The sequence below is a fragment of the Microplitis demolitor genome, chromosome 7 (assembly GCF_026212275.2).
Source record: "Microplitis demolitor isolate Queensland-Clemson2020A chromosome 7, iyMicDemo2.1a, whole genome shotgun sequence".
Classification (NCBI taxonomy): domain Eukaryota; kingdom Metazoa; phylum Arthropoda; class Insecta; order Hymenoptera; family Braconidae; genus Microplitis; species Microplitis demolitor.
In genome coordinates, this window is record NC_068551.1 from 657,513 (window position 1) to 685,339 (window position 27,827).

A 27,827-nucleotide genomic window follows, 5' to 3' on the forward strand; every position below is an offset into this window, starting at 1 on the left:
GGAAAATGGGCGAGGTCATGCTAAATTGCATACCTACCGTGGATTCCTGAAATGGCTCGATATTTTCAGCCTATTCACTTCGTATAAGCGACTAAACGAGCCGGAACATTTTAAATGGATATTCTGGCAGGATATTCCCTTACACTTTTAAGAATAACTCATAATAATAAAATAAAAAGTTATAATTTATACTATCTGAGCTATACTCCTGTAATACCTTAAACTAATGTCGGAAAATGATTTATATCGCTGTCCATCTATAATTTTTGTCAGCTTTACTGCTTTTTCGATTCTATTAATTAAATCCGATCTCACATTTTTCATTATTAACTTTCTTCGATTCCAAAACCCACTCAACCTTTAAAATACATAAATTTTATTCTTATAATCACCAAAAATCCATAAAATCAAATTTACATTTTTTTCAAATGCCTGTAACTTTTTACATATCAAATTTATCGATTATTTTCATAATTTCTTCTTTATCGCCCATAAACTTCCTCGCTAAATTTTCCTTTAAGTTTTTCATAAAGTATCAAAACTTTAAAAGTTATACGTAGTTTTAACAAAATTTGATTCAAAATAAATTTGAAGCTCGAATAATTTTTTAATGATTAGACTTACAGCCTCGTGTCCCACAACTTTTTCGGGCCAAATTTTATGGCCTTTAAGCCTGTATAAATATTAAAGCTTAAAAATATTTAGAAAAACTAAAAAATTCACTATTGGTGTTATAATGAAAGCATTTCATTATGACGATTTTCTTAAATGTGTTTAATGGATTGTTTTATAAAAAATGACGTTATTTTAAAAATTTTCAAGTAATCCATCACATAAACATTAATGTGTATCAAAAGTGTATGTATATATATATATATATATGGCGCAGGTGTTTGGACAATCTCACGTTATGTTAATAATCCACGCCATATATTACCTAGCAAAGTACCTATTACGCGCTTGCCATAATAATCTATAATTTAATTTAACAAATTTATTGCTTGACAAGTTAAATGCCCATGGCATTTATCCCTTTATACCACGGAGTGTTTACATACACACATACATACATCTACATGTATATACATGTACGTATACACAATGTACATGTAAGTATAATATTTTCCTTAGATGAAAAGCATACAAGAACAACAAGAAGGAAATGGGGGGTTTTCGTAAGCCATCCAACCTATATGAAGCCTTTTCGTCTTACATACACTATGGAAACTCTTAAACTTTCTCTACTTACCTCTTGTTTAGTAGAGTTTGCTAAAAGTCCTGCTGTGTATGTAATAAATTATCTAGGGTGCGTAAATTATGAAAATTAAATGGCTGAGATGACGCTTAATTTCAAATTTTCATTTTTAAAAATAAAAAATGATGCAGGAATTTATTTTTAAATTTAATTTTTAACAAAAAGGAATGAATGAAACTTTTTTAAAAACACTTGGGAGAAGATTCTTGTTTTATATAAAATAAGAATATAAAGCTTTCAACTCTAGGCGAAATATAATAAGAGAGAAATGAAAGCAGAAGGCAAATAAAATGCCTAGAGAGCTTTCTATCTGTTACAGAGCTGGAGTAAGGGAAATAAAATAATAAAAACGGTGGGAAAAAATGTATGAAAAAAAATATATATCTATATGGCATTTGAGAGTAAAGAAAGCAGTATATAGTAAAAATATAACGGATGAAATGAAATGTCTACGGTATGTCTCGTGAGAGGACCGCCAAAAACCCAATAATGTCGTCACTGAACTTTTTCGCCTTTTCCATTCGGGATTTTCACGCGTGACATTTCCCCGCCCACTGCGACGAAACCACTCGAGGCTTGGACAGTGCAATTAAAAGTTCCCCGAGTTGATTCCGCTTCTTTTCTGCTCACAATTAGTTAACAAATTATTATTTTTTATAACGAAAAAGTTTTCGCTTCAGCTATGACTAATCATCACAGCAATTTCCGCTAATTACAATTTTAATTACAAATTCCTATTAACAATAAACTCATTTTTAATTCACCCAAAATAATCATACTGTATAATAGCCTTTTCTCAAAAATTTATCTCTGAATAAATTTTTTTAAAAACCATTTTTCACACGAAAAATTTTCTATGACATCAAAAAAAGTCTTTTCAAGTCAATAAACAAAAACAATTTTCACCACTTCCGAAAAAAGTCTTAACCAACAAACAAAAGTGCCAAAATAACTCGACAGAATATAACAGTAGTATTTTTGTACATTTAATTTATTCAACTCAAGCTTTTCAGTCGGGACAGACAGCCCACCAGAACAAAAGCTGCACAATTCGCTTTTCCGAGAACGCATCGTAGAAAACAGCGCGATACCGCGATTCAACGTTCTCATTATTCTTGCCGGTTTTCTGACAACGTCTTCCGTTATGATGACCTACGGATTCTTTCCGTTTCTATTCTCATCTCCATTTTCATTCCCATTCCTGTTGCAATTCCCATCCCTGTTCCCATTACCATTATCATTACCATTTAATACCTCCATCAATCCAAATGAAGCCCCCAGACACACAAAGCCGGAGATGTAAGATCTAACGTCTAATGTCTAAGGCTGATTACACAACATGGAATATGTTGATGCAACACATCCAAGCATATCCGGGACGATATTGTGGACTATATTACAATATTACTAACCAAGTAATGCCGCAACAGCACTTGCATCATCTAATATCAACATTTGGTCGTAGAGCTCATCTTGTGCAAGCCTTGTGGAGTTTAGATGCTGATGCTATTGCTACTGAGGGTTGGATATGGATCCATTCAATGTGTACCATCCTGAAACTCTCTCCACACCCGTTGCATTAGTCTGTCACACAGAAAATATCCTATATATAGAGTATAGTGTGCAGTGTATAGTTGAAACATGAGTTTTGTCCCTTCGGCTGAACTAAGTAAATGATTATCCACTTGTGTCTGTCGTCAGCTGGTACCATGCATGAGTAGTGCCAGTATTCATTCAAGTGCTTCTCTCTACTCCACTCTTGTATATAACTTGTATATAAGTCTGTGCTCCTTTACTTCATCAACTAACAGACCAGTTGAAGTTACGGCTCAAGTACAGACACAGATTTATATTCAGTGTGTTGTAGTATCCTCGAGAGATGGAGGATTACTTCAGAGTTAAGGCTTTTGACGAAAAGCCAGTGTCCAGTTTGTGACAGTATTTTCTCGACAGCTATGGCTGTCTATAGGTTTAAAGCTTAAAGCTTTTTACGGATGTTTGTTTAGTGTCCGTTGTTTGTCCAGATAAATTTGTGTGTTTTTTATAAAGACGTTTGTTTTAGAAATTTATCGGAGCATTTTACTTGCTAATTTTTAAAAAGTCATTTTTCGGATCCAAAGTATGGATAGATAATTTTATATGTATTAAAAATTTTTAATGAAAAAAAAAATTTAACAAGGATGCCAAGCAGCCATGGAGTAAATTGGCAGTAAAATATAAAATTTTTTAAAACTTATAACAGACTTTTCTTATTACGTCATATACATTAACAGCTTTCACTTAAGGTTAAAGTTTATATGAAAACTTTCGACAGTTTTAACTCATCAAAAAGCTACGAGATAATGCTTCAAGCTCAACGTGCAATTCTTTAAACTTATACGAGTTGTATGTGCAGATATCCGGGATACACACCACAAAGAAAAATCTCACATCAAACTAAGACACTTAAAGATTTTAAAGGAAAACTTTAGTCATGCACTTGACGAAAATCTCTCAGCGTATCTCTGAACTAACTGTTAACTATGTGTTGTCCGTAAGTATGAGCACAAACTTCACATATAAGTTATGGTAAGTCGACCTCTAAGACTCCGAGTGTTGACGCGAGAACTTCTTGGACTTATTCAACTACATAAAATATTCCTCATTCCTATTCCGCCACCAAAACCATCACCATAAATCATTCATTTGGTATATTTAATATATTTTAAAACTAATAACGTAATTATCAAAAAAAAAAAAAAAAAAAAAAAGAAACAAGCTAATTTAGATTTTCGAAAGGAATTAGAAAGGCTTTGGAACAAAAGATTAAAAAGAAGATTAACGGCTAATGGAAAGCATTAATTTCCATTAGTTGTCTGAGAGTTTACTTTTCAATCCGTAAGTTCTGGAAAAAAGTAAATTAAAAAAAAAAAAAAAGAAATAAACTAAATGGAACATACGGCTCGCTAAGCAAAGGTTGATTTAGAAGGATCAAATCTACGGATTTGTTAACTTGCTCTACTGCTTCACCATTTTGACCCTTCTGTATATATATAATATATATGTATACATCTTCATCAGGTTTCACCCGTCGGATTAAATAGATTGGCTTGACAAAAGCGCCACCGCAGTAATCTCAAGACCGTTTTCTTTTCGTTTCATATAATATAAGCTTTTCATTTACTGACGTAAGATCCAAGTGTTGGGACAAAGTTTTATGGAAAAAAAAAAAATAAAAATAAATAAAAGTTTTTAAAAGTCGTAAAACACAAGTTTATACGATCGAAGTGTGTTCGTATTGATTTATAAATTTATTTTGGTAATGGTCTGGAAGCGAAGGTCCTAAAAAACTCCTCAAAAATTTGGGTGTGACTTTACGAGGACTTTTTTACGAAATCAGAATGAAAAGTTGTGGTTTTATAATTTTTTTTTTTTTTGATTGCATATTATGTATTTTTTTGGCTCTCGTCTGATTTAAAATAAAAATATTGATGAGAAAGTTGTAATAAAATATATAATAATCTGGACTTGTGGCGTGAAATATAAAAATAAATTTCGAAATAATAATTTAGCTTAGGGCTAAGTTATTATTAAACTGAGGATAAAATTCTAAATGAATTTTTTTCAAACATAAACATTTTTTTAGCTTAAAAAAAAGAAATTCACAGTTGCTTGAACTATAATCACTCTTAGAAAAATTTTAAATGAACATCGAGGAAGTTAAAAAAAAAGAAAAAATTAAAAATAAAAATAATAGTGACAACTGAAAAGCTTTGAAATAAAAAATCTCTCTTGTTTACAATCCGGAAGAATGCGTTAATGTATATTTTTTTAAATAGTAGAATATAACTGAAAAATATATGTGAAAAAAAAAAATAATGAAACATTTCAAAAGAATTTCCTTTGAAATAAAAATAATTATTATTTTACACGGTCACTTCAGTAGTCAATTACTTAATAAATATTGAATTGAATAGCGTTGAATTGATGAAAACACAACAGCTAAAAAAATTATATTTCAGTTAAAATATAACAATGATAATAAAAGTTATGGAATTGTTTGGCTGAATCCACCAGAGAACGGTTATATATATTTTAAATGGATTAAAAGTGCCCGAGGTAGGGCAAAAGGTAACGTAGCATTCAAGAAAATTCTCTTAAATATATACTTTTCAAAGTAAAGACGCACGTATTCCTTTTTTTAAGCCAACCAATGTGTACTCTATACCTACTCTATACTCTTTATTTTTTGGTACAAGGTCTCTGTATATATCCCCGGGCAACGTTAAATTTGCTACTTGGTGCCGCATTGCATCGCCTGTACTTCTATGGCTTTCTCTCGAGAAATTGTCCCAGCGGTTTTCCACAACGTTTATATGTTATGTGTTGTTGGTGAATTTCTGTGGGTACAACCGCATCGTATCGCGTGTATATAGATACTTTAGTAGCTCGGATCCACTTTGCTCAATTAAATAAAACCAATTGTGAACAAAAAGTTGGATAATAAAGTCGGACAATAGAGTATGATTACATATATTTTTTATAAGATATTTGAGATGGCGATTTCGACCCAAATTAAGGCGTCCGTTGGATGTTTGGAAGCCTCGATGGTATCAGATAAGTCTTCTGGAATAACACTATCACGTAAAAGTGAAGAAAAAAAAATTTTTGTTTTACAACACTGAGCCCTGGGTCTAGAATAGATTGAGTATGTTATCGAGCTGATAATGACTTCTACATCGATGACAGACTATCTTATCGCGATTTATATCCCTTGCATATGAGGTATTTTAAATAACAAAGGCAAGCGCTTTGTTGAAGAATATATTCGAAATTTATTCACGCGAGCCAGTTGATTGCGCTTTGTAAAAGTTTAATTTCAGAAAAAGCGGAATTAAACTCTGGAATGGATTGATTGGAGTGGATTTTTAGGGAATTAATATTCGGGACAAAAGTGATCGTTAGCCGGATATGCGGAGAGATGATAGCAGAGAAACTCGGAGTTCCGTCTGGCCGTTGTCCAACGCAATTCCCAGTGATAGCCCCTGGGTATTACCTACTCTTAGTCCCGGTGCCGGTGCCAGTGTACATCACCAGCCGATCCAGCGATTTCGCGGACCGAGTCGGGGTCACACGTTAGACAATACAGTAATGGTGGACGCAAATCACGTCTCACTACTGTGAATGTGCCCGTGCATTATTGCGCAATGAAATTTCTACTCATCCTCGAATACCACCAACTACGTGCTATTCCGCCTGCTGGCCTCACGGTTTCTCCATTCAACCAAATGCGAACCATAAACTTGTCGTCTTCATACACTTTTACTCGGATTTAGATGCTAATTTATACTCCTATAATGCCTGTTATATCCCACCGTCAATATCACTTAGAATAATATCCTCTTTATCAGTGTTTCAGTTCAATTTTTTCGTTTACTTCACTTTTCGAGCCTCTGCAGTACCGAAAATTTTAATGAATTTTAAAAATATTTATTTCACCAAACAATCGTTTTATTTTATTAGTGCATTTATTTTATAACCGAAAAAAATATAAAAAAAGTTTGGCTTTAGTAGTAAAGAAGTTAAAGCCCTCAAAAAACGGCAAGTGTATAAAACACCGTAATCTTTAAAATTTATTCTCATTTCGGGAAATAAATTCGCTTAAAAATATAATAAAAAGCTAAAACCCACAAATTTTTATTCCTTAATATTATTTTCCGATGTTTTTTGGCAGCACATAAAATATTAAATCCGGAGTAACACAATGGTCAAGTACAAGGAAGAAAAGTATATACGTGAGAAAATTTTAAAAGCATACGGGTGCAATGAATCATTACTTCATTGGCACAATGCCTTATCCTCTTGTGTTACTTGTTATACTATATATACAATACATACATATACATCCATATATATGTTTATAGTGAAAGCAAAAGCTTTCGGGCAACACTAGAACAACGATGTTTCAAACAATATTATTGTTATCGAATACACACGATCTGAATTTTAATTAATTACTTTAACCATAACAACCCAGCGGCTATTGAGCTTAAAGCTTATACATATATTTATATTCTTCCATGGAGACCAAAAATAAATGAGTTTTATTTCATTTAAAAAAAAAAGAGATGAGAGCTTTTTTTGCATACATTAAAAAGTGGTTTCGTTTTTTATTTACAAATTTTTAGCGATAACGTTGAATAATCGGCTCGCGAGCGACGAAGTAGAAAAATGGAAATGGCTCAGCTGAACGATTATCGGTTAAAATCGATCAGCGGTGCGAGATAATTAGCGCGCGTTTCCAAAGACTGTTTACTAACCGATACGAGTGGCTGCCGCGGTTTCATTACATTTCCATGTTATATTTTTTTTTTAACCTTTTTCAACGCCAAGAGAACAATGGGCGGTAACCACAATAGCGTTGCATGATTTCCACGTACTTGAATTTTCATCAGTCGAATTATTACTAATTAATCGAGTCGACGCGTCTAAATGAACTTAAAACCCAACAGTGGAATATTTAATCACAAAAATTTTATTTGTGGATATATTTTATCGCAAACGTTTCATTTGAATGTTTTTTAGGGTCCAATGAATTTTTGAATAAATAATATATGGAATAGACGTAACGATTTTTCGTTAAATAAACAAGCGAAAAACCCGAAATTTAATTTCCATTAACGTCTCTAGTTACAAACTGTAATGAATTTAAAAAAAAAAAAAAGAAAAAAGTTTTATTTCATTGAAATTGAAATATTTTAATGGTTTGCACACATTTTTGTGATCATTCAATACTTTTTAATCCGCGAATTTCATTCCTGGCGTTACTGGAGTAAGTTTTACGTAAACCGATATTTGAATAATTTGAATACAAACAGATAAGAATTATTTGGCAAGTGGATATTTGATTAGGAATTATTATAAAATATTCAAATTGTTCAGAATTATTACAGATCATACTGCACTCAAACTCGATCCTTTAAGCTTTAATTGGAGAAAAAATCCTTTTAATAGATTTTTTTACTTTTCCAAAATCTTAAAATGAATATTTCATACTAATAAGGCAGGAAAATTTTTTGTTGCCCATTTTTCCCGATCCTTTTTGAAGAAAGTTTTCGATTAGTATGTTACTTAGGTACATATGAAGAAAGAGCAAGCCTGTCATCAAAATAACAAATTTTCTACTCCACTGTCGGTAACTTCTCAGTTGGTAAAAAGTTATTAATTATCGACTGCGATGTCTAAATAAGTAAATTAAGTGATTAGAAGCTACTATTGAGGCATAGATACGACATATGTATAGAATAAAAATGAAAAACAATAAATGATGTTGTAAGATAAAAGGTATAAGTTCTTTTTTAGCAACCTCACAATAACAAGAAGTCTTGACATCCCGACTTGGGTTTTATTGAATTTTTTTCCAAGCAGTTGGGACTCGGATGCCGCGTAGAAGGTGACACACAACAGAGAGAAACGTCGAACAGGGGATCTGGAGATAGCGGAAATACAGGACACAGTAATTGTTTCCTTCCTACACCACATCCAATAAGGGCGGGTTCCTGTCATTACCAATATCTATCCACGACATCCTTCTCTATAATATAAACCAATCCCACTATACTATTTCGATTATTCTGATTAAATTTAAATTGCACTTTCTACTAAGACTATTTTTCTCCGTCTCTCTATTTCTCTTTACTAAACTTTCTAATTTATTAAATTTAACTCTTCATTGACGTTGTCCATTAGATAAAATGGAAACTTTTTATAAATTTATTTGTATAGATAGTAATTGAGTTTTTTTTATTTATTTAATTTTTACAAAAGTCAAAAAGTTCAATATTATTCATAGCTGTATATTTATTATCCTTAGGGAACAATCGAGTAAATCCGAGAAAATTTTTTATCAATGAAATTCTCCCATTCAACGTCAGTTAACTGAACAATAATATTTTTTTATATGAAAAAAATTCTTATTCAATGGGTATTGTATTTTTTCCACTTCTATTTAATTTTTTACCAACTCAGTCGTTTATTTATTACTATTATATTTTTTTTTTTTTTCCAAGAAAAATATAGAATTTATAAATGGCAATAGAAGTTGGACAACAAATTTTATTATTGATTTTAACTTTGATTGGCAATATTTATGTGAATAAATCAGATCAATAGACTTTATATACGACTAGTGTGAAAGAATTAAAATTTTCTACTTTTTAACTCAAATAAAATATATAAAAAATCAGCGACGTTAAAATTATTATTATTTTGACAATTTCCTAATTTTTTTACTTTATTTTTTTCTAAGCCTTCAAACAGCTATAGCTCGTAAACTATTGATCTTACAGTATTTTTTATGGAATCAAAATGTGTTGAAAATTAAATTTCCTACAATTTTGTGTCTTATAAAAAAAGTCATACAACCAAAAGTTTAGAAGTTACAGCCATTTAACCAATACATTAACGTATTACTTGTATCTAATTGATTTCCCGCACTTAGAACGCCTGTAGCTTCTAAACTATTGATACTACTTAATTTTTTACTAGAACCAAAGTTGTGGGAAATTAAATTTCCTTTCCAACAATGTCCCTTAATGCCCATTTTACTCAATTATTGGCCAAGATAATCGCAATCTAATAAACAATGACTATTAAAAATCTTATCCGCACTTTTAATGAATAAAGTATCAGTCCGGCTTACTATCAAGGAAAAATGATCTAAGGACATTCCATAAAGAATTCAGTGCATCATATTGCAAGAAGTTCTATCTGGAAGCTCGGAGATTAAGTTTGAGGAAAAAGCGCGAGAAATATTGAAGGAAGAAGTGTGTTGACAGGAACAAGAAAGTAGGCCGTCCTGAGGATTTATTTGTAAGCTCCTCGACCCAAACTGAAGAATACGCAGTCGAGACAAAGAGAAAAAATGGATAAGAAATAAAAAGAGTTTCAGAAAAAGCGAGGATGTAATCTTCCCTTACTAAAACACCTTAATGAAAGAACTTCTTTAGTTACTTCCATCTTTAGTTATTTTTCAAATACACCTGTTTCATTATTACTATTTTTATTATTAAGCTAAAACCCAGAGTTTCAGACACCAGTAACATGAAAAATAATCTCAACATTATTTCTTAGAAGCTTTTGAAAAATATTTTTTATTCATTTCCCTGTTGTTTGTGGCGCGTAAAATCGAGAGCAATAAATATCGCCGATGCAGCAGCAAGACCCGAGTATTGTTGCGTCACTGCGAGCCTCCAGTTCGCTAACAAAAGAGAGGGAAAAAAATAACTCTCAATGAATATAAGAGAAAACGAGATATTTTTTACTCCTCTATGTATTTTTATTTCTCTCCCTTTTTTCTCTTCCACACATTATTTCTTGCTGTGTCTACTCATGATAAATGATATATATATATATATATAAATTTCGATAAAAGAAAAAAATAATTTTATTTTTCAGTTATCCTTCATCATTATCAAACAAACAAGTTCGTTTGATTAATACTGGAGGTTAATTCGATAATTCAATTATTTTCCCTGCCTGTCTTTGGGTTTTCGAAAGTATACGGAACACAATAAGTAATTTAATTATTTGATAAATTAAGATTAGAGACCCGAGATTTCAATAAAGTGGACATGTCACGTCCCACTGGCGCCCAACGTGACTAATTTCAATTTTATTGTGTCTTCGGTAGACTGATAAAAAAAACCACATAAGCCCATACTATTTCGGTGTTAAAATATTTTCCAGCGTTAATCTGTGTTATAAAAAAGTTATTTTAATTTCGAAATATCAGTACGATTATATTTTGAATACAAAAAAAAATTTTTCAGATCTCTAATAATGGTTTAGATTTATTTGAAAATAAATTAACAGAACACGCAGGCGCCGGAATGCTAATAATGATGTAGATTTGTCTATAATATATAATTTAATTATTATTGTTATTATTCATTAACAAAACTTGGGATGATTAAGGTCCTAGTCTCTCAATGAAAGCCTAATTAAAACCTACAATGCTCATTTACTCAAAGCTGTCAAGCAACTAAACGGTGTACTGTGTTCGACATAATTTATTAAAACTTTCGACGGCGAATATTGATTGTGAAGAAAAAAAAAGATAGTAATTTTCCAATATAACTTTGTAGAATTGTAATTAGTTTTATATCAAACGTAACATCTAAATCTCATACTACTATATCTATATATAAGAATCTGATTGAGAACAGAACGTTTTACCTGGGAAAGCTTTCGAATCACCTTCTGATCTCGCCAGCGGAAACAATCATCTAGGAAATCCAATTATCCGTCTCGGCTTAAAGAGGGTTAAGGCCAGAAAGGAGCAAGTAGCAAGTAGCAACTACAAGAGAAAGATAAATGCTAGATTTTATGTTACAACCAGGAGATAGAGATGCAAGTTACAAAGTTTAAGAAATTGAATCTGCTGAAATCGGATGTAGACACTGATGTGTGGACACACGAAATTGAATCCTTTCAGGCTTCTCTAAGTCAAACTAAACTACTCAGCCTTTCTTGCCCTTACTAACACACACACCTCACTTACTATTCCATATGTTTGTTACGTTAATTTAACGTTATTCGCTCGCTCAAACGCTGATTCATAAGTTTCGTATATTTATTCAGCGGATTCAATTAACGAGACAATAAAAAATATATTCATAATTAATTATAAATTAATATTATATTCTATTTAACTTTGTCTACGTCACTGATGAATTAAGAATCAAGGGAATATTAAGTAAAATGATAAATAGCTCTGTGATGAAATCGCATACAGTAAGCAAAGTGGTCATGTACATTGCAGTTAGCATATGTCTAACCGAGACCAGACGGACTAGACTGTGGTAGTCTGGTAACACAGATAGTACGTCAGTCTCAGCTTTTATAGGAGCAGCAGCCGTCCAGGCGTCAGCAAGCTCATGAAAATTCGATTGGTAGTCTACTATACTCTACTATACTCTGCATACTAGACCAGAGATTTGTAATTCTCTGCTACGTAAACATCACTTCTGCTAATTATGTTGTTATTAATTATTACTGACTCTTGATTACTAAATGCGGATTATCATCAGGAACCACGTTTTTTATTGTTATTTATCATGTAATTCAAACACTTTATTGTAATTATTTATACTGACAAAAGTAGCTGCTTAGTTTTATTAAATATATTCGGTTCAAATTGAAAGTCACAAAAACTATTTGAATATTTTATTTATCAATTTAAGGCTCATGCGATGCTCTACGAAATTTAAATTCAACTTTTCTATCTAACATTAAAACTTCAGGCGGAATGGGTGATTTTATATAAACTTATAGAAAAAAATTAAAGTACAATCTCTTTTTTTGTTCCTTGATTTCCTTTGACTGAAGTCGAGAAAAATTTTCAAAAAAATAAATTTTTTGCTGTCATCGTCGAACCGAATCTTTTGCATAATTTCAAACATTAAGAAAAAAACAATAAACTTGTTAATGTTCAAGAATTAATTAAATTTTGACACTCTGTCAGTTAATAATTCAATTACAAAATATCAAAAGCACTGTTTTGAAATGTCAACGTAACTTTCGACAGCTTTAACTTTTGGAAACTCTGTAAGCTCTCATTCACACGTTACACGAAAAGTCAACCCTGTTATTCGCAAATCTGGCAATAGTTTGTATGTAAATACTAAATATATATATGTATAAATGTTCACCAATAAACTCATGCATTAACACACAAAACAATGGATTTATTTACATCAATTTGCCTAACGCTTGTTCGACAATCAAACACTTTCCAACAAAATAATCAACAGTCCCTAATTACTCATCTCACTTATTAATTAAATTAAATGAAACATGTATTTGATCATAATTACTATGTCAGTAAATTTAAGAAAATAAAACGACTACAAAAAAAAATAATTCAAGCTAATATTGAACATTAAATATATATATTTTAAATCCTTTCATAAAAGTTTTATATTAAAAATTTAATATTGTATTGTATTATACTTTTAATTTCCTCCTTGAATTCAAACAGTACTTAAAAGTAAATATATGGATATACATATATTTATATGTACAATCTAACTTTAATTACATGTGTTTTGATCTCAGTGACATCACCAAGTTTGTAATTAGTAATTACTATTAGGAACAGGGCGTAATAACCCTTCAAAGCAGCCAAGAGATAGTTCAAATAGTTGATCCCTTGATATGTAAATCTTGTCTTGTCATCTCATTATTATTATTTTTTTTTTTTTTTTATTTTATTTTCCGGCTCGTGTTATTTTCTTTTAATTATTTTTATCGATTAAATTTAATTCTTTTATTTATGCAGATATATATTAATCTTGATATTTAATTACTTATATGTATAGCTGTAATTTATTATGATACTTTTATTAAAGTGAGATAAATTTTTTAGTTAAAAGAAATATGACAGTCATACGGATAATGCGATAGATAAAAAATGTCAAGCATTCGATCTGCAGTAAATCTTAGTCGTAGAAACCCGATGAAAAATGGCACGTTAAAGTCGACGCGTTAATTTAACGATAAAAATAATAACTAATTTTTTTATCTTCAATATAAATTACTAGGATTGTTATTATAAATTTAATTGAAACTGAACGTTTAATATTGGGTAAGAATTAAAGTTTAAGTTTTAAATTAAAATAAGTCGGAAACTACTGAGTTTTTTTAAAAATTCATAGAAACTTTTTTTATGGGAAATTTAATTTCCTACAATTTTCTTAATATTAATTTTAACCGTAGCTGTGATATTTTAGCCGGAAATTAATGTTTAAGTATGTAATTAATAGAGTAGAAAATTGTATAGAAATTTTTTGCTTTTTTTATTTAAATTCTAGGTAAATTATTAGAGATACGATAAAAATGTATAAGAACAAAGTTGTAGGAAATTAAATTTTCTATAAATTTTGTCTTATACATTTTTATTGAATATTTGATATTATCAATAGATTTTAACGATAAACTATTCGATTCATAAATTTGAAAAATTGATCAGATTTATTTTCGTCTCGAATGGCCTAATTATCAAAAATATCATGCGAATGTACATAAATAATATTATAGAATATTAAATTTGCTTTAAAAAAGATATCAGCCACTTTTAACTTAAACTCAATCACTTTGAAGATATTTAACTTAAAAGAAAAATTTTCTCTAAGACATAAAAGAATATATTTTTGATGTTGAACAAGAAAGGTAATTGTACTTTAACTCATTTAAATTCTTACAATGAATAACCTGAATGAATAACCAGCTTTTATAAATAGTAATTTACAAAGTTACCTTACAGAGAAGGTAAACTTGATTAAAAGCTCACGTGAGATTACTCTGTCAGCAAAAGTATATAACTTTCATAAAATTACATTTCCCGGAAAAATTACAGAATTACATGGAATAAAAACTGTTTTTTAATATATTTTCAAAAGCCTCTGTAATTATTATTTTTACTTGACATTTATTATTATTTATAAACTTTTTTTTTTTTTTCAAACAAAACTCGATGCTTTATATTTTCAGCCTTAATAACGTATATTTCCATTTTTAATAAGTTTGTGTGAGTCACATGTCGCGAGTTGCGACGTGATACTATAAACAAAATGAGTAAAAAAATAACAAACAAGCAGCAAAAAAAAAAAAATAAATAAAATGAGACAGACGATGGTGAAAGGCGCGTTATTCAGTTACTTGCGACGGAACTTCACAGCCCAACTTTTAATATTTTTTTTTATTGCAATAAAATATTTTTTTATATTGAACTAAACCTTCAAAAAAATTCCACTCGTTTATCGATAAATTGTTATATTTATGTAGTTAGTTCGTATTTCAAAAATATTGAAAACTCTTTACTCAGTTCCATTGTTCGTAAAAATGAATATGCACCTAAAAGTATTAATTTGTGTGGGTGTATATTAATTAACACCCACGTCAGTCAATTTAACGAAATTAGTTATTTTGAAGTATCAATTTTTTGACGTAATGAAAATTATTGTTACAGAAATTCAATAGAAAACTTTTAACTAGAATTCAAACGAAAATTAATATTATTTTATTCTGCGCCCCTGTTGTGGTTTGCATGAAATTTTTTCTGGTTTCAAAAGTTGAAAAATTTTTTTTTTTTCAAGAGGTCATTTGACTGCAGATTGAATAAAAAAAAAACGGCTGACAAGAATAAATTTTCCACTAAATACTAATTTTTGATTGGCGCTTTAGTCAAAAATACAAATTGTAGTGATTAAAAAAAAAAGTCCAAAAAAGTGAACGGGTCAAAACGGGCCAAAACAAAACTGAGTTAATTTGATTTATTAAAATTGTAGTGATTGGACTTTGAATGCGATATAGAACTAAATTATCTAGCTGAAGCGAACTCATAAGCAACTACATTAATTACTTTGAATTTAAAAAAATGAAATTAGTATCAATTAAATATAAAATCAAACATTCTATCGAAATTTTATCAAATTAAGTCAACTACTTATTGATCAAAGCGCAAGTTTCAAATATTTAATACCAATTAATGAAAACTTTGTGATAAATTTACTCCAAACCGGACAACTATTAACCTAATTCAAACATTTCTCTTCATGTAACGTAACCGACAATATTTTATTTAACTTCACAATTTTCATCTCTGAATCTTCGTCTCTTATATATAATATATAATTTATAATTATTGATATTCATATATATATAGTCCCAGGAACCAAAATTACTCGATGTATATAAACGATACTAATTACTTAAGAAGTGATCTTATCTTAAGCAACAGTAGAATTTTGATCACCAAAGATTAAGACAAAAACATAAAATACCTGATAAAATTAATCTTAACAAGTATCAGAAGTCACGCAAGCCCACGGTATTGTTCATTTAATCGCACTCAGACAAAATTAATAATGAAAACTTCAATTGGAATTGAATTTGAACCCCAAAAAAAGATACTAAAGACTCCTGACTTCTAAACATTTCCAAGTTTCTCAAACTTAATATATATCGCGTATATATATATATATATATACATGATTAGAATTCCTCCGATCTCACGTCATTCAGGCTAATCAATACTAATTTCCAAATAATTCTCATAACTTGGACCAAAGTTCAAATATCTTAATAACAAATTTATGAGTATAAAGTGTATATATTAAATTTCTAATCCTATCATATCTTAATTAAATACTCTTTGATATTTTCCAGCAATTATTTGTTTAACGATTTGACATTTTAATTAGTCATAATAATTTATAATTAATAAAGATAAAAAAATGTATTTTGTTTACTGTATACGAGTTTAATTAATTACGGCGTTAATTATTACATTGAAGGTAATTTATTATTAATTAATAATTTTACTGGAAATATAGCTGAAGTAAAATCAGGTTAAATATATTTGTATATTTAATGTGAAATATTAATTTAATAATAATATGTTTTTTTTATTAATTAGCGGATGTTATTGTTTTTATATTGTCAAGTGGAGTAATTTATTCAATTTAATAAATCTGTTTATAGAGAATATTGGTAGTGAAAAATATAAATGAAAGAGACGAGAGGTAATTTTGATGGCGAGATATAATAAAATATTTTAATAAAAACGTTAGTTAAATTATGTTTATATTTGCGGGTACTGGGTTGAATGGGTATAAAATTTTGTGCAATATAGAATAGGGTATAGGGTGGACGTTAATGTTAAACACATTTTGATAATCTACGTAAATGCTGATTGTTATTGTTATTAATTTTATTGTGCGTCGTTATTATCAAAGTCACGGTGTTTTTTTTTTTATTTCATTTTCAGGAATTTAATTAACGTGCAATCATATCATAGTTTACTTATTTGAAAATTCAAATAAAATAATACGGCGGTAAAATTGAAATTTTTTAAATTACTCATTACTATTTTTTCTTTTCAATTGCTTAAATTGGCTGTAACTTGTAAACTATCAATTTTTTAGTAATTTTTAAAGAAATCGAAATTGTAGGAAATTAAATTTCTTATAACTTTGATATCAATAATTATTCTTGTAGAATCATTTTTTTAAAAGTTACAGCCGTTTGAACACAATGACCTACTGTTGAAAGTATATAATTTTTGTCAGGGGCTTAAAACGATTTTTTGTAAACAGCAAAATTGTGGAAAATCAAATTTCCTTTTTCATGATCACCTAAGCTGTCCAATTATCCCCAGCAGTTATTGAGATATCCACCAAATAAATAAACTTTTTTTCGGTTTTGCAAGAAACCAATTTCCGATATGAATAATAAATAAAAATAATAATAATATTGTAGTTGATTGAATAAAAAACAAAAACAAAACTAAAACAAGACCTGAAAGCAATTGGTATAATAAAATTAGGCCATACTTTCTCTGACTCGAGAGATTACCTCGAGGATTACAAGGCCACCGTACATTCTCTTACAATTCCCCAATAATTTTACCTCAATCTAACTATATATTTTTATTTCCCATTCAGTCCAATCCCCCAGTCTCAATTAACATTTATTATATAAACTTTACCTTTGTTCAATTATAAAAGTTTTAATTTCTAAAATTTTATTTTTATTCATAAAAAAAATTTGGTCACCAATAAAAATTCTAAAAGTTGAATGTGTAAAAATGTTGGCCAAGTACTCGGTTGAGTTTAACCAGAGTACAAATCAAATACTCGTAATCCAAGACTTGGACACTCGAAAAAAAAATTACTCGAGTTAAATTCAAAGTGAAAATATTTTTACATCCATATACAAAACCAGCCAAAATATAAATCTTCATCTGTTTAAAAAAGTTTAAATGAAAAAATAAATTTTAAAAACTTACACTGACGTTCAGTCCGCCCTCCGTCATGATGACAATTTTCGAGCTTTTTTTTTTTTGTCTATCTATTTATTTTCTGTTCACAATCGACCACTAAACTCAAAATTCCACTCGTCTGATTAATTAAATTCCTTTGCAAGCACAAAAAAAAATATAAAAATTAACTAATCGGAGTATAAAAAATAAATATTATTTTACATAATTTTAAGCGCAATATCATTTTGTATTTAAATAGTAATTCAAAACAGCTAGAGTTTAACGAGAGAGGGAGAGAGAGAAAGAGAATGTATAAATTGTGATGGGAAAGGTGTAGGTAGAGGTAAAATGGTGCTAGATGGAAAAGGGTGTGCATGGTGTGTAGGGTATCAGGGTGTGCATAACGAGAGAACGGATTACTAACACGGCAGGGGGGTGGAAATAAATGTGTTGGACGTAACTATATACCAGAGACGAGAGTTAGAGTAAGCTATAGCGAAGAGGCATCAGAGCACGTCACTATTTCAGTTGCTCGTGACTTTGACGAAGATGTATTTCGATCGAACATAAAAATCATGTCGTTGTGCATGTGACAGCCATGAAAAAATTCTATTTTTTTTTTACTATAAAACTTTAGTTACTTTAAATAATTAATCTCGAGTTTGTAATTTTCAATACATATTTTATTTACAATAAAAACTGGAAAATCGCTAAAAATGAAAATCTAAAAATTTTTTAAAAATTCATTTTTTTTTAGCTATTAAACTTTTAATTTTAATAAATATTTATCTATTGTAATTTCATGTAAAATTATTCATTACTGAAAAAAAATCTATTTATTTTAAAATTACAAGAGAAATTCGAAGGTTTTTTTTATGATGGTATAAAAATGGATTTCATATTTTTTAATGAAAAAAAGTGGTGAATTAAATTGGATATTGATATAAGGTCAATTGGACACTTTTAATAGAAAGAGGGAGAGAGTGATTGAGTAAGTGAGAAATCGGCCTTGTTACTGACCTTACTCACGTCACATAAACCCAATACGACCCTCGGCTAAATAAAATCTAACAGCGATCCCCTTGTTAGGCCGAACGATTTTACTTCCGGCCTACATTACCAGACACAAGTACAAGTCCACATCAATATAAATACATCAAAAGCATATGTGCATATATGATAAATAAATAAATATATATAAATCAGGAAGTGAAACAAAATAAATCTCAATTTAAATAAATGTCTGTGATATTTAAATACTTTTTTACCAAGTCCTTGAGCAACCGGTTAAAGACTTTTTTTTAAATTTACTTTCACTTTCTAATGCTCATTGAATAACAAATTATTTATAGAACTCATCAAAAAAATTTGAAAAAAAAAATATTAAATAATAATTTAAATAAAGTGATATAAATTTAAAATTTGTTGACCTTTCATGTCAGTTCTGTCAATGTCACAAATTGGTAAGTGTTAAAAATGCAAATTTCCGAGGCAAGGCATTTACACTAGCTGCGATAACATAAAAGGAAACGAGTTATATTACAATTGCCAGCAATTTGCTTCAGTCAATGCATATCCACGTTATCACCAGAAACATCAAGTGGGTTTAGTTATCGTCGTGACGAAATTATCAAATAAATAATAATAATAATAATAATAATAATAATAATAATAAACTATCTATTACTTGTTTACTTTTTAAATAATTATATAATTATTGCAACCGCCGCTTACATAAATGCCGATGAGTCAAATGATTATTTTTAGTAATAAAAAACATATTTTATTAATTCTACGGCTGGAAAAATTTTTACATTAAATTTATCATCCGATACTACTCTTTTTTTTTCAGTTTTAAATTAATGGAGCAACAAATTTATTTATGTTTACTATTGACAAAAATAACTCATAAATTTATTTTTAAAAAACTAAATAAATATCCGTAGAAAAAAACATTATGAAATTTCGACAAATTTTAGTTGCGATAAAAATAATCAAAAAATTTGTGTATGCAATAAATAATAAAACATTCATTACATGTCCATATTTACACGATTCTGTGATAATTATTGGTAATATTGATGATAAATAAAATTAGCAAGCCTAAAATTATAATCCGGCAAAGCTGGTTGAATATAAAATCTAGCATAATCTCATTACCACACAATACTCATCTGGCGAACAAAGCTCTCGAAAAATGAAAAAATAAAAAAAAATGTAAATAAAAGTAAAAGAGCACTCGAGCAGTTTGAAGTGGGTGTGTGCACTGCATTGCGACGATAATACTTTATACATTTGAACAATATTTCTCTCCACTCGTAATTCAATCATCCATTCATAAACAAATAACATACATATTTTTTATTTATAGCAACATTCGAACCAAAGTTAAACTCATAAGACTATTGACATGTCATTGACGTTTCTCTGCACACGTGACATCTAAATCATCCCTCCGACTCTCATTTTAACGCCAGCTATTCAAACTCGAAAATTTATTTTTTGATCAGAATTCAAATTTTTTTAAATATTTCAAATTAAATAATTATTACAAAAAAATATAAATAAAATTTATGTCCTATTTATTTTTTCTACTCCAAATTTCACATAAAAATAAATGAATGGAAAATAAAATCACAAATCACAATTATTTGAAAATTTACCTCCAGTGGTCACAAAAAAATAAAAATGAAAATAAATTTTTTAAATTTAAAATAAGATACTAATTATTTAAAAATAATTAAAGGTCAAGTGAAAACAAACTAATGAAAATAAAAATAATTTATAATAAAATTGAAATCGCGTATAAACGCGGACGACGAAATCGCGAACGATGCGCGACCATCGGCGCCCGGTAGAGAACTGAGTAAGCTGAGTAGAGCTCTGGGTGGCTCTGTAGAACTCTGTGGAGCTACGGAGCTAAACTAGTGTACTGGAGATCTGCCGGCGCGTCGACTCTGCATGCTCTGCACGATTCGTGTAGTACATACTGAGTGAAAGAGCGAGCGAGAAGATGAATGAGAGAGTAAACTTTTAAGAGAAAATGAATAAAACGGAGTGAGCGTAGACCAGAAATACTAAACGACATATATATTATATATGTATAATGTTGGATTGTCTGAATCCCGTGTCCTGTAAAAAGGATCCTGGTACACTCACGGGGGAGATCGCGAATTCAACGCAAAATCTACGAGTCTTACCGCCGCGGCCTATCTCATGCGCAGATCTCTAGTCATATATATTTTTACACCCACATATGCGTTGATCTATATATATAATAGATGTATATACATATGGGCATGAGTGTAAGAGAGATCAGAAAATAAAAAGAATGGTTTTAAACTCCAATGGACGACGTTATACCTGTTGAATGTGGACCTGACGACAGTTTAACTCTTGCTAGTCTTAAGTTAAAGGGTCTGAGGACAACGTTTCAGTTGTAAGATGATAAAAAAAAATGTTGATGAAATGAAATGAGATTAAGTAGAAGAAAATAAAAAAGTTCAAGTTTTAGTATGAGGATCGGATGAGAAAAGTTGACTGATAAAAGTTAATTAAGATGGATATTGACAAAAAAAAAAATAATAATTAACTAATCAGTAAAAAATTAAATTAAAATGCTAGTTGATAATTATAATTAAAAATTATTAATGTAAATGTTAGATGAATAAAAAAATGATAATAAGATCTTTTGTCAGTAACTATATTTTTTTATTTCAAAAGAACCGCTTCAGGCGATATGAAAAAGTGCAGTGCTGAGTAGAGAAAGGCTGAGAGAAAGTACATAAGATGTGTGAGAGGGCGAGGGAGAGTGAGAGAAAGAGTCAGAGAAGGAGAATAAGGAAGAAGAGTAGGACCGCAGCAGCACAGCAGAAGATCAAAAAGCCCTCGGGTGGATTCTTGTGGGTGCCAAAGAGCGCCAATGAGGGATAGCAAGAGCAGAGAACTGAGGAGCGAAGGAACGACGAGTAGAAGGCAAATGAACCAAACACCCGGCGGGCAGATCGCCCGCGCGGTCTCAAAGGGAAGACTACTGCGTTAATTTCTCGACACCTGCCTTCAGGACAATTGAATTACTTTTAAACTTTTGTAGATCAAAGACTTCATATTTAAACAATTTAACCAATTTTCCCTAGTTTCCGTGGCGCTGTCTGGACTGGCGCTCCAGGAACCAAGACACCCTGAATAAAACATACGATCGTCTAATGATTGTTAGCTAGTGGGTTTTTTGTTAAACTAAATTTTTTTAGCGAGATCGAGTTATGTAAATGTAACGTAACAGGAAAAGTTTATTTACTTACATAGAGCCAACAAACTAAGTAAATGTGTAAAGCAAGTGGGTGTATAGACACAAGTAAAGTAAAGCTCTGGTACTAGTACATGGTTATGTCAGTGTGTCTAAGCGATCAGGAGAAGCAATTTCGGGTTTATAGCCGCACGTGCAGCTCGTCCAGAACCCACTCAAGAAACTGCATATTGCTCGTGCCCGGTAATCGATATTTGATTCGCCTATCGATATACACATACCTAATACACTGACTACAGACTACATGACTACAAGACAGTTCCACACGATCGACTCGCGATCACCAATTTAATCTTCTTTATTTATTTATTTTTTTTTTTTTTTTTTTTAAACAAAGTATCAAACAAAAATCACGTATGCATTCAAATGTCTAATTTACTCTGCAGTTGATCTGGAAAAAATTCCCAATGGACCTCGATACCAAGAGCAAGAAAATAAAAATAATAATATATATAAAAAAATATAAAATGTATAACGCATGAGGTAGGAGTTGATAAATAAGCCCGAGGCGGGAGTGGATGAGAAAGAGAAGCAACAAACAAGAGTCAGGTAAACAGAGGCGTCACTTGGTGATTTTTCAACACTTTAGGGCATTTTCATTGTTATTCTATTGGTTTTATTTTTGTAATACTTATTTTAGTAGGCACCCGTGGCCAGGTTCGCCACCGCGATCGTGTAAAATCGCAAGCAATAAGCCCCAAATCGTGCTCCGAATACCCGATTCATCTCTCAGCTCACTGCTATCGCCCTTCCTCGGCAATTGCCAGTCCAGTTTAATACTTTTTCACAGCTCCTATCGATGAGCTGCCTTTTTATTCAACTTTTTACCAATTCCACATTTTTTTCACACCGCATAAACTTTTTGTCCGAGTAAATCAACGGGTCCGATTTATTCACTCGCGAAAATACACCGCGACTCCGCATACTAGATCCAACAGAAGTTTAATTTTATAATTTGTTGTTATGTTGTATAGAATATATTAACTAAACTACTGACAGCATAATTATTGTTGATATATATAGATTTTGTGATGCTGGTTACTCTAGATAAATTCATACTGAAGCCATTAATCCTTCTGCACGAAATTTAAGGACAGAGGAATTTGATTAGTTAATCAATTGCACGTCTATGTTATAATTAACATGTCTAAAATGATGGAAGCTTTATAAAATAGCAATTATAGCTTCTATTATAGCCAACTATTATATCATTAGATGAAGCGAGGGCGAAATAAATTGCTTATTAATTTAGAAAAATAAAAACATTTCAATTAAACACAATGAAGACAAGAAAATTTTCTTATTAAATTTAAGTGACCTATTTTACCCCGAGTATTTAATATCAAAAACTTACAATAGTTATATATTGTTATATTTTTATGCGAAATTATTTTTTATTTTGACATTATTTTTGCGACAACGCGAAGCTTTCCGTGAGATTTTCAGTTGAAACTAAATAATGCAGCTTAAATCCGCTAGGATTTTTTAGCTGATGCTCTACTTCGGTTCATATAAAATAAGTATACATATATTTATGTGAAATAATAAATATGAATGAAATAAATAAATCGATTGATATTGCTCGTACAGATATAATATCAAATCCATACACATTTTCCTCATGCTTTCTGCGATAGAAAACACGATCTCGTAAAAAGCCTTTCTGCATCCCAGCCATATCAGTCGCAAAAATATTCAGCAAAACTCGCTAAAATATATGTGTATATATAATGCATCACATGCTTTTGGATTGCAAATTTAAATAAACCTCAGTCTCAAATCGCAAAATAAAAATTAATAAAAAAATCTAAATTAATTTTAGTCGCGGAAAAAATATTATTGCAGATTTTTTTTTTTTTTTTTTTTTTTTTTATAAATCTAATTTGAGTGAAAGAATAAATAACCGTGCGGTCAAATAAACACAAAGGGTGAAAGAAATAATACCGAAGACCCTGCTATTAAAAAGGGTGAGATTTACAGAGAAAATATTTGATTGTGAATAGAAATAGATCGGAGTAGAGAGAAAAATGAGCTCACGTGTCGGATTTAGTGGACGCTTTGACCACGTACAAATGCTTAAGACCCCACTGCGAAGGTATTCTTCAAGAGCTTCCACATAGACCTGGGAATTTATAATGTAAAGTACACGTAGACTAAACTCCTGGGAGTAACCATGATATTCTATACTCTATAGACTAGGCCCTACACCTTACACCTTGCACCCTGCTCTCTACAACTCGAAACCTTCTTGTTTTTTTGTCCCAGTACCTCTTTTAGTTTTTTCTAAGCTGTGCTGCTTTTTTATCTTTTGGCTTATGAATATTTCAGCGAATCTCTCGGGAGATATCGCGAATAAATGATCACCTTTCATGTTTCGTTTTGAAAGCTTTTTTTTATCTTTTATTATTTTATTATAATTATTATCGTTATTGTTATTGCTATTACTAATGGAACCGTAAAATTTACGATGATGATGCAGACATTGTAGTAAATAATTCAATACTTTTGAGCTATTAATATTAATCCATAGCAATAAATTTTTTAAGCTAATGGAAAAAGGTTTTTTGTTTGGTTTTCCGATCTTACGATTTGCCGTTAAAAATGCGGTATATTGCTTTACTTAGGCTGCAACAGCAGATACGAGAGACGATAATAACGGTGAGTACTTATGCTGCTGCTGAAAGTTTTCTGATGATGGACTAAAAGCAAGTAGTAGTCTTTAAGTGAGTATACATTAGCTGTATAATTATAAGCGATTTTATGGAGATAATTATTTTTTTAATCATACGTATTATCAAATAATGACAGGAAAAACTTTAAATGCACGACCCGTCCCATAGAAATATATGGGAATATTTTTGAAAATATATTAATAATTTAAACATTCAAAATTTTCTTATGAAAAAACCTTTATCGCGATTTTTACCCGTGGATATATTTTTATCTCCATGAAAGAGCGATCCCAGAAATTTACACTTCAGACGCCCGTACAATTTTGAATACGACTTTGAAAATTTTAACTTCACATTGACCTCCATTTTATTTAATATCATTTCCAAAAATGATAAAAAAAAATTTACGATAAATATTATTGAAATAACAAAAATAACTAGCGGTATTATCAATAGTAAGTTAATAATAGTAAAATAAAATGAGGGTATAAAAGTAAAATACATATATATATATATGGTATAAATATAAAGGTGAGAATGTATAATATCTCGAACTGAAAAGGAAAATATCTTTCCAGACGATTGCGTGTTATCTTAGCACAGAGCGAGTCTGAATAGAGAGGTCGGACTTGACGATAAAGTCAAATGGAATTCAGAAATGGGGTGAGGATCCCATGCACACAATACCCTCGACCCGTTACGTATTATATAATAGTCTCGCTAGCAGTCCACACACCGACACTCCCATCCAGCCACCCACAGCCAAGTGGAGCCCCAAGTATTCTAAGACCGACTACTTGAGCAAAAGCTGCGTCAACTAGACGAATAGCTGATGTTGTTACAATATCGAGCGTCAATTAAACATTACCAGTCAGCATTATACTTACAGTACTCTGACATTGTCCACTGAATACTCTGTACTCTGTACTATGCACTCACTAGTATACTTTAGCTGTTTTTTGTTCACCTACAAATATCAACTTGATATTTAACTCAATTTAATTAAATATTAAGTTTAATCAAAAGTTATGCTTCTACATTTGTCATTGTTTGTGTTTCATTTGTTTAATCCAATTGTTTTGTTTGCTTTCTCTTGATTAACGCTCTAGTTTAACTGAATATAAATTTCATTAATTATTACTTAATAATATTAATACAAGAGCTTATATTTTTTTTTTTTAAAGTTTTGAGTTCATTTTAAATGATAAATATAGTGAACATACATTATTTTTAATACTTATTTAATATTCTGACAATGTTCAGAACATAATAAGCTTTTAGTTTTATATTTTCGAAATAAAGCTGATGGAAATTTAATATTTTTCGCTGTAAGTACTCGTTGGTTATTTAAAAAATGTATTATTTATAAGAATACATTTAATTTAATAGAAACAATGATAGTACTTTTTTTTTTGTAAATAAATAAAAGTACAGGCCACTGAGTAATTATAAAAAAAAAAAAAATAGTAAGCTTTTATTAATGAAATTTGAAAGCTGAAAGTTTGAAATGATTTTTTAAAAATAATCTACAGAGACAAATTTTAAAAGTCCGCAATTCAAACTTTAAAATTCAATAAATAAACAAAAAGAAATAATAAAATGTAATTATAGAGAAAAAAAAGCTTTTACGCTTTTACTGTAGCATAAATATTTAAAGAATTAAAACACTATGGTCAAGGCAAAATATAAGTGTAAATATAGATTAAAATGTAAAACTTTAGTTGTTAAAGGAATATATAGAGAACCGTGGGAATAAACAGACGTCAAAAAGTTATATAACACTTGTAAAGAAAAGTCTTAACATTTGAAGCAACGATTTTTCGCATCGCTACATATTTTATTTACTTTTTCATTTTCTTCAATATTCTGTGACCACTCAAACGACCGCCCGAGTCCATTTGACGACAGGAATATTAAAAAAGAAAAAAAAAATCTGCTGCGAATAACTCAGATTTAACCGACAGCTTACGACTCAATACTTTTTATTCCCGTACTTGGTACATATTTTTTATTTCATTTTTAGTTCCTTTAAGATTTTCTGAAAAGTCAACGGCGTGTGGTGCTTTGGCACAACGAAGGAGAAGAGGTGGGATCAAAGCACGAGGAAATGCTCTACCCTGCAGATAGACCGGCATAAGAACCAGCCGTAGAATGGAAGCAGTAGAAAGCAGTAGAAGTATAAGAGAGTAACGGAGTAACAGTAACAGAGTTGCACATACAAGAACCTCAGAAAACCACTTCTCAACGGATTCCACGGTGCTTTGAAGAGACCAAGCTCTACCAAAGGTTCCTACGTTCCACAAGAACGATCATTCTATGCTATTTCATACGTAAGAGCCAACCCTTTACCGTAATACTCGCTCCCATTACTATTTATTTTCTCTAATGTTATATTTTATCAAATATCTATTTTTCATAACCGTAATTTATAATTTATAATTTTTGCGCCCAAGATTAAAGCATCGCGTTTTATATCTAACGGAATTATTTATTTATATTAATTATTATTTTCGTATATAATTCAGTTTTATTTATTTTTAATTTTAAAAAAATCTGGAGCAAGAAAAATAATAAAAATATTTTTTTTAATTTTTTTAAAGAAAAAAAAATTTAGTGAAAATTTTGATACAGCATTTTGCCCCGAATCTCATTTAAAAAAAAGTCACCTTTGGATCTTTATAAATTTATTTTAAAAAAGTCTGAAATGTACCCAACAAAAGTTAATTTTTGTAACAAAAGCCTTTATTCCACCAAAGAAGGAAAAAAATATAAATTGAAGTTTAATTTATGAAA

At 30.1% G+C, this 27,827-nt stretch overlaps 1 protein-coding gene across 2 annotated transcripts in view; it reads right to left on the minus strand.

Moving 5' to 3' along the window:
* The window catches only part of LOC103575439 (venom dipeptidyl peptidase 4), a 125,766-nt gene that overhangs the window by 87,007 nt on the left and 10,932 nt on the right, over positions 1-27,827 (minus strand). The window contains exons 1-2 of one of the 2 annotated variants that reach the window (XM_008555229.3): positions 20,720-20,953; positions 18,084-18,211 (exon numbers count right to left, since the gene is read on the minus strand). The exons of the other annotated variant lie outside the window; for it this stretch is intronic. Of the exons in view, the coding sequence (XP_008553451.1) occupies positions 18,084-18,110 (27 nt within the window). The 5' untranslated portion in view covers positions 18,111-18,211; positions 20,720-20,953. Of the gene's footprint in view, positions 1-18,083; positions 18,212-20,719; positions 20,954-27,827 lie in introns of those variants that run through there. 2 annotated transcript variants of the gene reach the window in all.